The 18489-nt window shown below is 40.2% G+C and overlaps 1 protein-coding gene across 6 annotated transcripts in view; it reads left to right on the top strand.

The window, feature by feature from the left end:
* The window catches only part of diaph2 (diaphanous-related formin 2), a 370496-nt gene that overhangs the window by 187783 nt on the left and 164224 nt on the right, over positions 1–18489 (top strand). For all 6 annotated transcript variants that reach the window (XM_087171766.1, XM_087171765.1, XM_087171767.1 and 3 more), the window contains one exon: positions 16891–16992. In XM_087171766.1, coding sequence (XP_087027892.1) covers positions 16891–16992 — 102 coding nt within the window. The remainder of the gene's footprint in view (positions 1–16890; positions 16993–18489) is intronic.

Below are 18489 nucleotides of genomic sequence, written 5' to 3'. Positions count from 1 at the left end.
ATTGCACTTAACGTAACGAGTTGTCAACCTGTCTCTGCTGTGCTCCGATCCATGTGTGTGGGGAGGGGCTAAGACACTCACCATGAAACAGAAAGCAGAGGAGAGAAGCGCAATTGAAAATGACAGAAAGACGTAGAAGAGACTCTCGCACTGATAACAAATGGAATAAGCGTGCATAAATTAGATAAAACCCAAATACTACTAATCGCTTCAGGGGAGAGGAGGGACCCAACCAAAGAAATGGTAGTGGGAGCACTGCAGAGGATCGGGAGACACAACTTAAATGGTCATTTAGATCGGAGGACTTGTTGAGAAATTAAGTTGCGGCTTCTTGAATGCTATTTGGCAGTGCAATCTGCATGAATGTTAATATGTATGTGGGTTAGGGTTTGTGCTATTTTATCTTAACAATTATGAAGCTTAAATATAGATTCAGCTATTGCATCAAACTGTCAGTGTCCATCACCAGTATTTTTGGCATTGTCTATAGGTTGTGTTAGAGTGGTGTTTGTTTACATCTAGTGTTGAATGATATGCAGAAAAATCTTATTGCAATTATTTTGACAGATATTGAGATTGTGATATCAGTGTTCCTTTAAGTTCCCTTAAGAGAGTACGATTAGACGCCAGGGCATCTTTATAGCACAAAAATGCTTCATTTTTAATGGTATGTTGTGACAACAATTTACCTTTTTCAAAAAACGCAGCTCCTGTCATTAGGACATGATATTTGTTCCTGATTAATTGTTCAGCTTTATTTACAACATGCGTGATCGTCTGCCTGCTCACGTTACTCGTGAAATGACCAACAAAACCATAAAAATAACCAAACCATTTCCAATCAAAAACATTTGCAAAAGAATGCTCATCATTCTAATGATATCCCTCTCTCACGTCTCACCAAAGGTACCACATTACACGGACAGTGTGAATGGTTTTGAGGAGCAACCTTTGTTTAATTCTGTTTTATTTTATTTCAGTTATTTTTGACTGTATGCACAATTATTTCCCTTAATGGACACTGTGGCTGCCTGGGCTATAGTTACACATAAAAACAGATGTTTGAGGATATTTAACCACTTGAAGGACTCTAAACAGAGACCTTTAAATCACTAGTACAGTCAAGCTTCTGATAATTCTGGATTACAAGTGCAGGGTATTGCTGCTGCTTGCAACATATTGCCTGAAGCTAACCCCGATACACTTTTGTCAAACAAGGGAAAAAATGCAAACGGGGAGGCAAGACTCCAATTAATTGGCCATAGATATGCAGCTACATGAAACCATCAATGGGGAGCAAATAGCTTTAACTTTGTTTCTAATGTAATATAAACTTTAATTAATAAAGTGTGTGATGAAGTGGAGACTTATCAAACAAGCCCTGTGTCCATTAAAGGCCCTAAACCCTCACAAGGCAGGCTTATTAAACCCAGTTTCAAAACGTGTTTATGAGCCCCATGGAGAAAAACAAGGAGAAACGCCGAGACATGAAGAAAAAGAAATGAGTTTGTGTAATTAGTGAAAATTAAGAGCTTTTAATCCAGGAGGAGGGATGGTAGGGAAGGGAGGTATGAAGGGAGAGGGAGTTAAGAGGCAAGTATTGGCATGGTGAGATGGGTAGGAGGGACTATGGAACTAGTGCTTAGCTTACTTTTGTTTGCCCCTGAAGAAATGAGCGAGGACCCAAAAGCACACACCTAATAAAGATACTCATAATAAAAATATGGTTATTTTTGTAGGGGGCTTTGAAAGCACAGCATCCTTCACCTACAGGACCTGTTCAGAAAAAGAGTTGGGTCTTGTCACATTTTTGCATCACTTCGCGTGGGTAAATGCAGATTCAGTTCCACATGTGGACAGGAAGTGATTTGATATCGTCAGCTCTTCAGTCACCAGGAGTTTGGGGATAATAATGTTCCTTTTCTTAAACTGCTATGAGTAATGCGTTCTGTTCTATACAGATAAAAATAGGAAGCTTTATGGACCTCTGCAAGGGTCTGATTTCCTATATTATTTAACGCAGCTGAGTCTGTATAGAGCTCATTCCCACCTCTATCTCAGCAGTAGGTTTCTCAGACTTTATATTATCAACAGAAATGTTATTTCCAGGTCCATCTGAGGGTGGCATTTCTTTGCTCCATTTCATGACACATATCAAGACAACTTCCACTGACAGTTTCTGCTTCACTAGCCCTGACCTTCTAAAACGAATCCAGATGTTTCAAGTGATGGACAGAAGAAGTGAAGACTGAGGGAGCGGTCGTGTTTTGGAGACGGGGTGATAGTATTACATTAGATGGAAAAGCACAATCATCTCCCCTGCAGGATTTGCACTGCTATAGAGGAGAAGAATAATGCACACCCCACTGCAACCGTTCAGTGGTCTCTGCAATGCACACATGAGTTAAATGTGCTCTTCATGTTCATCGTCCTGCCAGCCAATGAGGCCGAAGAATCGCCTGAGAATTACAGAACATTTGAGGTTTAAATGTAGCAAAGCAGTTTTCACACCCAAGTGGAAGATGTTAAGTAATTTCCGAACATTGTCTGAGGTAAGGACTCCCTCTTGTTACAACAGAGGTGTGAGGCATTTTAGTGTACTTTTCTTAGTGCCAGGAGCCATGCAAGTGATTGTTCTTGCTTATGAGCTCACTTAACCTCTCCCTCCTGTTGAGTCTTTCTGGCACAAAACTACTGTTAATGAATTTTATAAGTTCTTCTGTGGCCCATGCCTTTGTCTTCGTAGAGGAATTACAACTCTCATTAAATAGGTGTTTTTTCATTATGAGCTGAATATATAATCACTTGATAGAATAAAGTACCCTAAAAATTCAACTCTTTTACGAACTACTTGCATCAGCACATGACCACATGATTTTTTATCATCATCCCAAACATCAATCAGAAAGCTCCCTGCCTTCATTTTTGCTTTAAAGGTTACTGAACAAAAAAAAGTGCACAGCCCCTCCTTTTATGTCCATTTCAGTCTGACATACAGCAATAGACAGATGGTAAACATGAAGTTGACTGCTGACAATTATTTCATCCAGTATCTTAGAAAGCACAGCCTGCACATATTCCTGTTGAATTCCTGCCAAGACTTCGATGTGAAGAGTGTTTTGATTGTCATGTTATGATTGTCCCGCCCTTTAAGCAACCGACAGCACACAGCAGGATCAGAGTGTTTGTTTTGAATGAATATTCTAGAGGGAGAGAGAGAGAGATAGAGATTAGTCCACATTTAATACAATAAGGTCCGTGTTTGTGTGTGTGCGTGCGCAATATTGCCTTTTCTTTCCAGTATTTGTTGGAATGACAACAGAATTCCAGTGACATGTGTTTTCTCTGGAGATCAGTAGTGCCATTGAAATGACTTTGTGATATTCAGAGGAGTATTTTCAACTAATTTGTCTCTCTCAGGAAACAAAATCTCAGAGAGTTTAAAATGCCACATTTATTTTTGCAAAATTAAACCAAGTTTTTAATTCAGAAATAACTTTCGTATAATGTACTGTGATTGTGAATGAATGCATTTTTGAATTGCTTTCAATCTGACCTTCCCTCTGGAACACCAGCTTTTCTAATTGTAAATTGTTGGTAAGTTTTTCCTCACCACACCCACTCTATATAAATTTAAATTTCAACAAAGAAAAGATGAATGTCATGGCTGGTGTTTTGTGAGCTGGAGCCATACTACATGCAACAGGGTCCGTCATTACTCTGACTTTGTAAGTGACAGGGATGGTGGTACATGTAATGTATCCACTCCCTTCCACTGTGCACTGTGTTCTCCGGGGAAATGAAGTCAGTATGGGCTTCCTCTGCTGCTTTTAAATCTGTGCGGTCCCATAAGGCAGAAGCTCATGAATGGCCACTGGGAATACTATGTGAGCTTCCTTCTCTGATAAGAAGACAGCTACCTACAACAGAGGTAGAGGATGGACAGAGAAGAGGAGGTTGGGAGACAGTGTGGAGGAGTTGGAAGACTATGGTATCACAAATTAGGGGATTATTTGAGGAAAGAAAAGGTCTGAGTATAAGTGCATAATGCTTTGTTTTAAAGTAGCAGCAACTTGAAATAAGGATGGAAGGTATTATGATGATGGCATAAACATGCGCATAAACCAGACAGAATACACACACACACAGACACACACACACACACACACACAAACACACACACACACACACACACACACAGGAAAACAAACCTGCGGGGATATGGAAACCACTCATCCTCCATCTGATGAAATTGGTAGGCAGAAAAGGTACTCTGTCCTTCAGTGGTGGCCTACTTTGAAAGTAAAATAGCAACTATTGGAAAAATAGAATGCCAATACAGTATTTAATATGCGTGCATATCAGGCTAGTGCAATGCTGTGGAGGCACACCTGAGAGGAATATGAAACTCCGGGCCAGGTGCTTGGTTCCCCGAGAGAGTGGGGACCGGAGGGTTTGGAGAACAGAGGGAGTGTTTGAAGTCCTAGAGGACGATGCTGATTGTGGGTGGTATGGGAAGTCATAAGCCTCAAAAACACATGCTGCCACCTGGTTGTCTGAAATAGGCTGCCGTGCAATTATCTGGGCCCTGAAATGGATGTGCAACTTAGAGGTACTGCGGATTCATTTTCTGTGTGCATGTTTCTGATTAACTGTTCTTATTTGAAGATCTTATGAAAGAAGATGGACATATCTGAGATTGCACACCTTGAGTTATAGGTAGTTTTCACTGGACTCATCTTAAAACGAAGGCGCTCATATATTTATACTCACATACTATTTTATTTGTAGTACCAATATCAACAAAATTGCACAATTCTCAATACCAAATTTGATACCACAGCAAAAAAACACAAAAGAACAGAGGCTGCTGTGGCTATGTGGGCGCTCACACATACACAGGCAGACACCTCCATATAGTTAGTGTGTGAGCACTAATTTAAATTGACTAACAAGGTGATAGACCCATAATGTGAAAATATTCCTTTAAAATGTCAACGTTATATTCTGACAGACTGAATGGTAATTACTGAGGCCTGCTAATGTTATGAGCACCCAGCTCAGATTATGAGCTGTCGTTGCGTTAGCATAAACAAGCTAATGTTAACCTTTATGAACATTGTGTGTGGAGGGTTGCTACAACGTATGCTAGCACATCTTACAGTACTGTAGAAAAAAAATATAAAAAATATTTGCAATTTAGGGAGCACTCTGTCCCGGATATGTCAGAGGTAATGCCAAAAGGCACAGTTTACACAACTCAGACATGCAGCCAGGAATATTATTTTATTGAAGTCCATAAATCTTAACAAACATTAACAATAAACAACATTGGCAATTTGTCAAATTCCTGCCATTTCAAGAAAGATTAAAAATTAAAAATTACTGAGAAGTCATAGATAAGGAGGAAAATATATCATTATGTGCCTTCATAGGTTATAAATTATTTTCAATGATTGAGGTCTGAGTCAAAGGGACACATGGCAGAGAGTTTGGACCATCCCTCTTCTTTTTTTTTAATGAATTAATTTTTTTATTTAAATTGTGCAGAATTTCCCTTCTTAATGTTTATTATTTTTGTCTTGTTTAGCTGCTTTTTCCGTTGACACACACAGCGGAGGGCTGGTCCCCTGTGTTTCTTTGTGCATGTTGCAAGCGGCCCAACCTCACCAGAAACTGCTGTCACAGGTAACAGCTCCTGGGTTGAAAAAGATGAGGCAACAGGGAAGCTGTCTATCAGAATGAGGAAAAAATCTCCCGTATCTATCCAGTACACATATCAAGTATTGTTTGCAAACGTGCACATAAAGACACATAAAGAAGTGCGTGCATGTGCACATATAATCACGTACATACATACAAGAACACACAGACTATTATGCATTTCACCGGTTAAGGATGGCTGACAGGAGACTCCTGTATATCCTTTCCCCTTTCCTCCACCTCCTCTGACAGGAAAGCTTATCCTGTGCTGTAGGACCTGTGAATCCCCCATCCTATCCAGTCCCAGCACTGCTTCATGGATCAGTGTGAATCAAGTGAAGATATGCTATGAAGGAGAAGAGGGAGGAAGGAACAAGAATGTAATCGTGGTACACTTTCTTTTCACATGAACATGGATCAGTGGCATTTTCAAGTTCTAAAAGCCTTTATCCTTTTTTTGCTTGACTTTGGAAATGTCTCTAAAGTCATGTTTTTCCACATTGGCTTTCAAATGAATGTATCATGGCAGAAAGCACACCATAGAGTAAACCATTCACACTGTGCACTGTGAAGTACTTGTTAGTGTACATTTTGCAACGGTTCATGTTTATTCCCTCGGACAAATTTCTCAGGTGGAGCGCACAAGTTCAGGGGCTGGTGCTTAAGAGAATGGCAGCAATAACCATTCAGAGCACCAAATTGTTTAAGTTATGTACTTACATGTCAGAGCACCACAAACTCTGCCTTTTAGAGCTGTAATGGCAGTATTTTAGCTAGTGCAGTTTCACAAGAGCATATCAAACATAGAAATATGATTTATTTAGAGATAGCAGACTGCAGAGTATATTACAGTACTATACAGTGTCGTGAGATGAATCGCCTGACTTCTGTCCCTTATTAAACAGCGATGAGCCTTTGTGGGAAAGTTTGATATAGTGCTTTCTAAAGCTAAAGCTAAATGTTGTTGCATTATTATATTGCAGTGTACAAAATGCTGCATGTTCTTTGCTGTCTACAGTATATCAAGCATTTAAAAGATGCACCATGAAATGAACAGATTATGCTTATCGGACAGTGTCATGTATATGCGAGTATTTTCCCGGCATTTCATGCATTTCAACCACATTCTGTCTTACGCAGCTGGAGAAATGCCATTATGAATCAGTTTTTTTTTCTCTTGTACGATATGTCTTGGCAGGATTCAGCAATTTTTCCTTAACATGTGTGCACTTACGCTTTATATGTCGGAGGCAAATCGGAACATCCATAAAATCCACATGACAACTGACACTTGGCTGGAGATAAACATCTGGTCTGAGCACAACCTGTGTTTATCTCTTGTTTATGGCTATTAGGGTTGAAATGGCAGTTGGGAGTGGAACACTTTGAGAATTAACATTGATCCTTTATTTTTCTTTTGTACAGACGCAGGACACGTATTCTTATGCGGACTTGTGCACTAGTATGTGTACATCCTTTCTTTGTAGAGGTTGTCCATTGGAGAAGGGATTGTACCAGGGAGTCAGGAATTCTACAGGCTCATGTCAAGATCAAGGCCAGTGTGTGAATGTGTTTGTGTGTGTGTCTGTGAAAGAGTTAGAGATTGCAGTGAAGCAGGCTGACCAGGCCAAATAAACTAGAGAGAACACATATTCCAGAGATCATCTTATGCCATTGGATATGTATTTGCCCTCGTGCATTTTCCCTTGATCTAGCAGTACCTACTGAAAGGCTTAGAGCAGCAGAAGTCTGTGTACTTGCTTTTGATCAGTGAACCACAGCAACTTCTGTGAAGAATATGTTTCACCACATGCCTTTGCACAATTATTATGAAGGCTCAGTGGCCTAAAAGATGCTATTTTGACTTTCTGATCTTGACATCACTGGGCTCAAGTCTCGATCTGCATATCACTATCTGGACAATTACCATTTTGAACACCTGGATAATAAAAAAAAAACTACACAGTTAAGGGGATCATTATTTCATTTATTTATGCATTTGCCTTGACTTGAGTAAATTCTCCGGAAAGCCCCCCTTGGTTTGATAGACAGTTATAGTCTTTTCACAGTCTATACTTTTTTCACAAGAGATCAAAGATGAGGAATACACAACTTACTGAGCATTCCCACTGCTTCTCATGTTTTATTTGAATATCTACACTGATCACATCGTTGCTATAAAAGAGTATGGGTGACATGTTACAGCACCAACCCCCCCGCAACAATAAAATTATGGCTGTGTAGCATGGGGACTAAAAAAAGTTTTCCTCAACAAAGCTATTACACTCGGTCTCAACCCTTGCAACTTCTTAATATACTTTTCCGTCTGTCTTAATTGTTAGCAGTTAAATCACAAATGTAAAAAGGGATTCTAGGCAACTCACAGGAAAAAAAAAAAAATAAAGGCAGTTTTTTCTGTAATTGAGGGGGCCAGCTGCTATGCCATTATTTCAGTTCATAGTGTATTGTAGGTTAAGGGTAGTAACAACTAAAAGTCTAGGTCAGCATTATGGTCTTTTATTAGACTTCTGCAGTTGCTCACAGGCTTCATTTTACAAGGGAAACTTCATAAGTGACTGACTCAGTGCCTCTGCACCCAGTTTACTGCCAACAGGTTAATACACAATCCCATCCAAGTCATCCAGACAGCAGGGTAGCAGCAGGACTCATAAACACATCATAATCAGCCCACCAAGAGGTGGGTTGCACTTAAATGGTTTGTGCCCCAAACACCATGGATACCCCTAATTCCACCGCAGCACTAGTCTGGAATCCAATTACAGTACTGCTACTGGAGTCATCAGGCGTGCAGTGTCAGAGACAAAAGCCTGCTTTACATACAGGGTTCTGACCTCCCACCCTCTCTTACAGCACAAAAGCAAGTCTCTCATTATCACTCATTAAGCCTGACTAACCTGTATTTGCTCTCGCTGACTAAACAAAGGATAATTTTAATCAAGATTTGGACTCTGCACTATCCAGTGTTTAGTGTGACAAGCTGCACTCTTGTAATCTAGATTTAACTTAATCACAGGTTAAAAATGATAATGAGTTACGTTTCAGTTGCACATGACAGGTGTTTGTGTATATGTTTACAGTTCAGTTCTTTCTCATCAAGGTCAGCTTGCTGTTTCATATGAGATCTTGTAGTTTTTGTTGTTTTGATGTCTTGTGATCACTTATCATATATCTGTCCATGGCCAATGGAGAAAAAGTGATTTCACTGAATTCATTTCATAGGAAGTGGTTTCTGTGTAGTAGAAAGCCACTGTGTTTGAGTGAGTAGGTTCTGAACCTGGCTTCAGGGTGATGAGAGCAGAACTGTTGAATGTACAAATGCTCTTTTCTTTCCCAGTCTTGTTTTTCTATATTGCCAGGCTCTCTTTTATTTGCTGTCCCTGACCACGTGGATACTGGTCACAGGGATGATGGTCACAATACAGTGTTTGCAATCAGGAGGTTACTGGTTATTAACAGAATGGTTAAAAACAGTCTATATGCATGTTCGTTCATAAAAAGAGCAATATAGACTAAAATAGAGAGAGAAGTAGTTCTTGTAAACATGCAGGCAGGTGAGGAGCTCAGCAACTACTCTGGTTTTGGGATTTAAATGCAGTTCACGACTGAGTGCCTCTCTTTACGCTCATATTCTCCTTGCCTCGCTTTTAACTCCATCCCCAGGTGCTGCATGGTGCATCTTTAATCAGGGCATGTCTGCTTTGACACCTTCATGTCGCCAGAACATGCTTCTCTGCAGCTGTGTGGAGAATAGTTATCAGAAGGTGACATGATGGGAGCTGTTACAGCCTCAATCACATTGTGGGACCAATCCCAGCTTTTTATTCTATGTGTGTGTTTGTGTGGATTTGTGTGTGTGTGTGTGTCTGTGTGTGTGTGTGTGTCTGTGTGTGTGTGTGTGTATGAGGTGGTGGTTCAATGCATGCATTTTAGTGGCAGGCATAGCACCAGCTGTCTTTTATGTGATTGGGGACTTACAACTATACTGTATATATCTGTCCCCGTGATTGCCAAGGATAAACCTATTGCTGCTAACAAGCGTGGAATCAAGCTGCCAGAAAGAGAAAAAGTCATTTACCCCTCCTCTTGTCCTCATCTCTCAGCAAACCTTGACATTTTCCAGCACAGAAATGTGAAGTATTTCTTAAGCCCTTTCATGCCTCAGTAGACAAACTGGATCAACCTATCGGTTAACCTTCACAAGAAGAAGAGATAATACTTGAGCGAATTTCTTAAAAATAAAACACAAGCATGGTTGTCTTTTCCTTGTTTGACAACCTTTCATGCGTCACTCTTTTTAGCTGTTTGCTTAGGCACACTTGCATATTTAATTTTTTCAAAAGTGATGGTTACCCTGAGAAAGAAGTTTATAACCTAAATAAATTAATTAGTGTCTTTAGTCTGACTACTTCACAAAATGCAACCCTGTCAAATATGCTGCAAAGAAGGACAGTCACTGCACAGACAAAACACAAAACATTATTTTCTGTAGCAACCAAGTAGCCTTAGTTTACTGCACCATTGTGGTTTTAAGTTTTGCTGAACTTTATTTAATTTTCATATACACTCCTACAGTGTAGCATGTGATGTGGATATGGTTGTTTATGAATTGTTCAAAGGCCTTGTTTTCCTGCTGCTTCTTCCAGTCTTCCAGTGCTAAACAAGCCTCAACACTCTCTCTGTGAAAGCACAGGGGTGAAACTGATATTGATATTTTCATGTAACTCTCACTGCGACGGCCCACAAACATATTTCGTAATATCTTCTTTAAAGGTGACCAGCAGTACAGGTGCACACCTTAAAAGCCTCTTTCACTATACTCTGGAGTCCCTCTCTGGGCTTGGTCCCATGTAGCCTGGTGCTGGGAGAGGTAATAGAGACCGCAGGGACATCAGTAATCCTGCCAGCTGTCCAAAGAACAGCTTTAGCTTCAAATCTCTGTTCTTCATCCCCTCACAGTGACACAAGCCCAGCTTCTGCGTTGTCTCCTGAATGCTTAAGGTGGACAGCATGCCGGAGTCTTAACGGACGCCAGGGGCAGCCATTTGGACCATCAGCTTGTGCCTTCCCACCAGCGCTCAAGCGCATTGGGTCACAACGAGCTGCCTTGGCACAACCAGAGAATGGCTTCCTAGAACTGATTGGCTGTCAGGCTCAATCCATTCACTGCCCCCAGGAGCGTGTCTCCATGACCAATTTAAGAGGCAGAGGCAGAGTCAGAGCCTTCCCACACTCCCTGCTTCTGAGAAAGAGAACAACAGTCATGTGAAGATGTGGGCAGATTAAATATACTTGTTAAAAGGCTGTACCAAGCCCCATATCATTGACAATGCTCAGAGTTATTGATTTGAGGGATCTTTTACTTACTCAACATTGTTGTATTTTCTCTTTTACTTTCATTTTTTGTGCTATGTTGGTGTAAAGGCAAATGTGTGACCTGGGAGCATCTCCTCTCATAAATAAAAAGCCTTAGTGTATAAGGTAAAATATTGGCTGTGCTAAATTATGTGGATACTTCCAGTTTGAATTAGACATTTAGTAAATCTCACAAACACTACATTTCCCAAGATGCATATTTATTTTTATTCATAAAATGACCCACAAAGAGATTCCTAATAACAGCCATAAACTGGAAATTAAGCATGTATAATCATGATACCCTGGACAATACTGCTCTGATCCTCCACATTTGGTAGAAACGTACTATTTCCATAGAAAGCATTAATCGTCTGTAGGAGTCCTTCCCCTCTCCTCTTGGACTAGAAACAGGGAAGAGGGTCACTAAGGGAGAGCTGTGTTGTCTCAATTAGAAGAGGAGGCGTTTTTCTCACTGGGCCCTGCTCCAGGCCCAGCTGTGTACCTTCCTCCGTGGGCTGAGCCTCTCCCTGCATACTGAAAGCATTACTGGCCACAGGTCAGAGTGTCACTCTGCAGGACTTATCCTGCTCCCTATACACACACCTTTTATTGATAGAGCTTGGTTAACCAGAACCAGATGGTTTCGATGGGAAGACAGAAAACTAGTTAACTTAAAAACTCACATTCATGACCAGTTGGACGAGTGCATACATATTTTATTTTTGGAGTGTGTGCATGCATTCATACTTACCACACTATTCACAGTTTCCATCATCATTATCATTATCAGCCACTTCTACCACTCCTTGTTGTCATTAGGCATGATGATGATTGCATGGTTGAGAGCTCCATCTCTCCCCTCACCTTGAGCCAAGAAGTATTTCTTCAATGTTCCTGCTATGACAAGGTTAGATACTGACAAAGGAAAAAAAACAAAACAATAACACAACTAACTTGAGGTTGTATTTTGTTGCTTTGAGAGGTATCCAAGTATTTTGTTTAAACATAAAAAAAAACAAAAACTTATCCACATACTAAGTGGCACTTATCTTGTTACCTGTGTTATGCCTCATTCACACTGAATTTGTTGATTTTTTTTTGGTATCCTGTTTTAGCATATACAGTCATTTCATGTTTTTAAGCTGAAAGTGAGAAAAATGATTTCAATTATCAAAGTGCGAGTGAAAGCATGTTTTTTGAGATACAAGATATCAAGAATAGTGGATGAAGAGGTGTGTAACCACACAGCAAATTGGCAAATTGACCTCTGTTTAGCCTTAGTCAACTGGAGAAATGAGTCACTGCTGGATTTCACTCGTGTCATATGGTACATTCATATGTATATATGTCTGTATGTAGCCATACCAAGGCTAGCTAGTCTCTCAGTGGATTTGGAAAGTATTCAGACCCCTTCACTTAGTTGTGCAAAAATAAAAAAAAAATAAAAATGTTTCTTGGTATATATATATATATATATATGATGCATGTGTGTAACATAAAACACTTGTGTGGAATTGGTATTTCTGTGGGTAAGGCATGTCTGAGGCCAGTGATTCTTCCTCAGAATCCATCTCCTTCAGACAGGCTGGCAGCTCTCTAGCAGCTCAATCCTCAGTGTGAGTCCCTGAGATGGAGGACAGGGCACATGTTTGCAGGCAGATTGCACATTTGAGGGAATAAATTGCCTCGTAGAGGACCAGACTCCACATTGTCTGCTCCACTCTGTGTTCCTTTGCCTTTAAATATGTTTGTTGAAGACCTGTCATCTGCAGTTTCTTTTATTTCTTTTCAAGGCCCACTCATTTATGGTGTCTGGTGGCGGGGCTCAGCCGGATGGTCTGAGTCCGGAAGTGAACATGTGGTAGTGTTTAGCTTTGTACTGCCCTGGGTTTTATGGACGTCTTGAGGGAGATATCTCATGGAAAGCAACCAGGATAGTGATTCTGGGCCAGCAAACAGACTGAATGTCCAAGTGTTGGAGAACTCTTTTTATCACAGAGCCTCTCAAGGGTATACCTCAGTCCAAGCCCCACAGAGGAGGCTTAACATAGTTGCCAAGTCATCTTTAATAAGCCAAATCTGTTTTTGCTCAAACATTCATGTATTTTTTCAATGGGACCACTATCAATTTGGTGACTCCTTTTGGCACGGAGGAAGCTTTATCTCCCCCTCAGTTAATGGAATGTGTACTAGTTAAAGTCACCAGAGACTTCTTTTCATGTGTTTATTTTGGCTCCAGTGAATCTTTCATGTGTTTTGTTAAAACATGATTTAGAAACACTTCCTCCTTGACATGCTCCTCAAAGCTATTCACCCTTGAAAGTTAATATATTACAAAAAAAAAATCATTGTGAAATACTATTTATAATTCATTGTTGTATTTCTCCTCTCAAGCTTTCATGGCCAATCTCAAGTCAAAAGCATTTGACCCTATTATTTCCCTGAGAAGACCATCTGGCTAAAGAATCAGCTATGCAGAGGTTGGGCTCTGCACAAGACAGTGGGTGCAAAGCTTAGAGGTTGTTGTTCATTTTTCAACAGCTTTCTTCCCGTCTTTGATGGACTGAGTTAGCCTGGATAAAAACACACTACTGTCCCAGCCCCTCACCTTATTCCATTCAACAATTAACAAACAATTGTGCTGCTGGTATTAGCTTGTAATTAAGAAGTAAGAAGCTATGTAATACTCTCACAACCTGTCACAGAAATAATGTATTTCTATGTGATGTAACTTTATGTCATAATTGTACAGTTGCTTCAAGGAAACCAGCGAGATACTAGAAAACCCTCCCCCACTGTACCCATCACAAATGGTTCATCACTGTGTGATTGCTTGGAAGATTTAATTAGCAAATAAAAATTTGTCCAAGAAAGATGCCATTGTTGTCAGAGTATTACATTTTAGCCACTGGGCAACTAGTAAAACACGTTTAAAAACTGGCAAGGATTTGGATCAGCTGTTGTGGACCTACACAGTTGAACAGGTTAGGTTTTCTGGCAGAAAAAAAAGTAGATGGACATACATTTGCAAAAAACAACACAAAAACTTTCATCAAAATTGAACTGCCCAAAGTCTTATGCCATGTTGAGAATGTAATTTATTGTAATAAACTTACAAGTCCTGTGTTTTGGAGACATTTACAAAACTTGCTTTATTGTTTTGACGAGCCATCTGGTTGAAATGTGTCACCTATAGTCATCCTCGCCACATACCTGGAACTCTGACTTGTGTGGCATCACGAATGTGTGCAAGCCCTCCAGGGCCAATCAGTCCACATGCAGTGCTCAGAGGAAACATGTGACATGTGGCATAATTGAGTCAGCCACCCAATTCTGTAGAAAAAAAATAAGCCAACTGATGCCACTACTCAGTGCTCAGCGGGAGAGCTCTAAGCTGTATAGGATGGTATCAGAAAGGGGAATGTGCCTGTTTCAGATTATTAAAGGCACTGTTTTTCTCTTTAATTTGAGATAGCGTGGGGCCCTGGGGTAAGGGCAAAGACAGCTGAGGCACTGACGAATGGGCCCAGAGCACCCTGCTGAGAGTGTAACGTACCTAGGTGAAACATTCAAGTGGCAGTAGAGAAAAGAGAATGGAGGTTTAAGAGAACAATTTAGAACCAAAAGCAGCCAAATTCCCCCTCTCAGTTTAATTTGCCCTCTGTCTGTGAGCCGTTCTGTCAGGGGGATCATTGTTTCCTCATGTTTTATTTTTGCTGGCTCTCCAGTTTCTTTGTCCAGGGCCCTTGCCACATAAGAAATCCGTCATGATTTCTTGGGTCTTACTGGTTACTGAGTCAGGATATTGTGGATGTAATGTTGTTGTCATTGGATTTATTTATAAGGTGATAAATATTTATTTTGTGTCTGTCTTATTTGGTACACTACGTGGAATTCTGATGCTGACATTGAAACATGAAAATACATAAATTTGCCAGTCTTGTAAAATCAAAGGCATCATGGTACCTGAAAATAACACACGTGGTGAAACAAACCAAGTCGAGTGTGTGGGACTCCATTATCTCAGTCAAACACTGAGCAAGGGGTTGTATGTATCATCAGTACATCTACATTATTTCTTACCTGAACTTAACATTAATTGGCGAGCAACTCCCAAGGCTTCTGTTAACAAAAATAAAAGTTAAAACCTTTGGCCAATGTGCAACTCTGAGTTCCACTGAGTCTGAAGGTAAATCAGCTGTAAGCTTCTATACGAACATCCTCAGATGTTGACAGAAAATCGAACCATAACACTGTACGTCAGACTGGTATATTCTTACATGCTTTTAGCCCTACTTAATACAGTAAACAACAGCATCCCTGATGTCATGTGTTGACAGCAAGCACTGGAATTAGGCAGGTGCCTTCAGCATTGCTTCTTCTGGCTGCCCAGGAGATGTTGCCTCTTTGATTGTTTCTTCAAATATGCAAGCCAGCGCTATGGGAACAGATTGTTTGTTCTACATATCCTAGGAGACTCCCACCTTGGGTTTAAACAGAGCAGTTGTGATGATTAGCAAAAAAGTGTGCTGCCTCTTCTATAAGCCACCAGGAGGAGAGGGAAGGGTCTAAGGATTTTTTTTTTTCTCACTTTGCTGCTTCTTTATTGTAAAAAAAAAAACAAAAAAAAACATCACCTCTTCCCCATTCTTCTATCTCACTGACCCCTCCTCAGTACCAGTTTAAAAATGTTGACCTTTCATTCTGTACATGGACACCTTTGTTTTTAGACAAACTTGATGCTATTGAAATGTAAATTAAGAGTAATATATTCTGACATGTGGCGCTTCCCCATAGTGCGGACTTAATAATGTCTCCATTATGAAAACAAAGGTCTCTTCATTCTCTGGACCAATTTGTCTGTTGCGTTCAGTCACGTAACAGAGACTTAATGCCATTTTCTGCGATTGTGGGGGGTAACACAATTATCTCCTTGGCCCGAGCAAGTTGACAGACAGGGCCTAAGGGAAGGAACTGTGCTTATCAAGCATCTACCCACTGTCACTATGACAGAAATGTTGGCACACACAAACAAAGTCATTACACTGCTGTGCTCTGATGCTGCATCTGATGGTATTGCACATTATGTAATTCCACATAATGTTCAAGGGGGTTGTCATCAATCACATCCCCCTTTCAACAACTTCATTTTAAACCACATATGTAAAGGTCTTAGGAATGAATGAAAACAATAAATCGTGCCATTTACAGTAATTTTAACAATGTGGTATGTCAGAAAAAACTCTGACATAATACCTACACATTTTTCCCATAGAAGGTTTATCTATTTAGAACAACATCTTGTTCAAGACACAGGGTGTGATACATTGTATTTAGTGTATTTTCAAATTATTGTACTCATTGTAGGACACATCATAAAGTTGATCATTTAAATTGCCTACCAGTTATTTCACCAGTAGTAACTCAACTAGTAGCTGTTTTGTTTTTGCCTTTTATTAAGAGAAGAGTGCTAAGTAAGCAAAATCGTGAAGTTTGCTGATATGGAAGCTATGGTTTTTAATTGGATTATGCCATCTGTTGCCATCTGACGCATCTTGGCCTGTCGGCTCATGTTTTAATATGCATAAATGCATTTGCATTCTAATGTATCTAAATGATTTATTTCACTTTGTTGTATGAAAAGTTCAAAAAATATTTTTGAATGTTATTTAATTTTTGCTTGTTTACGGTGCTGCAAACAGGCAGTGTAACAATTTGATTAAATAGCACACTGTATATTCTTGTTAAATTGCATATAATTTCCAAACTGTGAACATAGTAATTCTGAAAATACTGTTTTTTACCCTGCAGTGAAAAAAGACGTGAAAGATGAGACTGACGACAGAATGCAACAATTCAAGAAAAAGGCAAAGGAGCTTCGAATCTTGGATGCTAAGACAGCGCAGAATCTTTGTAAGTATATACAGTTTTTTTTTATAGCACATAACCACATGTATAACATGTTTAACACCATTAGTTCATGAAGTAGTATACTCTTTTTAACATGACCTTTTATGTCAGAAATGTCAGTGTTATTTGCCATGACACTCCAGGCGTTTCATTCCAGCATGAACAGATCAACAAAGCTGTTTGTGAGAAAGAAATGGTAGAACGTCCTTAACGTTGATAGTATTTTACTTAGCCCTTTGGGGAAATGTTTTCTTGGCAGTTTTTTAGCGGTTGTCACAAGTGCATATAAACTGTGTCCAAGCTCCCTGTCTGTAATCATGTGTAAAGCAAATTCCTATCAGAGGTAAACACCAAAGCTACATGTAGGGGGTTTGAACCCCCAGAGGCCTAAGTGGAATAAATGTGTAGTTAGAAAGGTTTTTTGTTTCGGGGCTAATTTCAGGTTGCAAGCAAATGCTCTAAAAAATCATTCAGTCTCAGAATTTCACTAACAGCTGAACCGTTGCACCTTCTCTCTTCTGTATGAATCCGCTTGATCCTAAATCCATAAAATGCGTGTATGAATTCAAAACATAAAAACTGAGCAACTGCTGGTAGTGTTGTGTTGATTGGTGGGTAGAGTATTTCTTATTGTTTTCCCAACTCTTTGGGATTTCATCTGCAGCCTTGATATCCCTTACCTCAGTGATTCAGTGGATGATGACACCTCATGAAATATGCATGTCAAATGCTAGATACCGGGTCATCCTCCTTGCAACCCCCACTCCACCCCTGTGTTTATCCATGTCTTTCATACCCCTCTCCTTTCTAGGACAAGGAGAGGGGTATGCAGTGGCATACTGTAGACTGGGATGAGTATATTTATAGGTGAATAAATTCCTGTACAATGTGGGTGAGGATTGGAAGCAAACCAAGATGTCAAAATAAGCTGAGGGATACATGTACATCAACAATTTGTGCCTCACAACCAATTCCCTTCCTGTGTGCTGGTGATAGCTTCCATGAACAGAGGCCAGATGAATGAGATCATCAGACAAAATTTTGGGGTCTGATGTTAAGAAAGGCCATGTGGCATGAAGAGAGGATGACACATAGAAGCATCTGTGTGTGTGTGTGTGTGTGTGTGTGTGTGTGTGTGTGTCTTTGCACATGCGAGCATGTGTGCGCATTTGCAAATGTGCCAGTTTGCGCATGTCATTGCACTTGTGTACAGGCTGTGACAATGTTGATAGGTGTCACTGCCGTCTTTGATTACAGCTCGAGCAGATGGGCTTTGGATTTTGCAGGAAGCACAAATAAGTGCAGGAAATCTCACTTCCAGAATGGCACTGGGTGGGAGGCATGTGGTCGTACACAGTTTCCCCCGAGTCGCCTTGACACATACTACAGAATCATAGATCATATTCACTGCTTGCCTCGGAACCCTCTAAGCTCCCTTTTCAATTTTGATGTGTGGTAGTGTTGAAGGTTCATTGACTGGGATGGGTAGAGGGACAAAAT

The sequence above is a fragment of the Seriola lalandi genome, unplaced genomic scaffold, assembly GCF_002814215.2.
Source record: "Seriola lalandi dorsalis isolate HSWRI2012SDOR001 ecotype SW California unplaced genomic scaffold, Sedor1 jcf7180002054972, whole genome shotgun sequence".
Classification (NCBI taxonomy): Eukaryota; Metazoa; Chordata; class Actinopteri; order Carangiformes; family Carangidae; genus Seriola; species Seriola lalandi.
The sequence above is the reverse complement of the archived record's forward strand: the minus strand, read 5'-3'. Positions and strand labels throughout refer to the sequence as shown.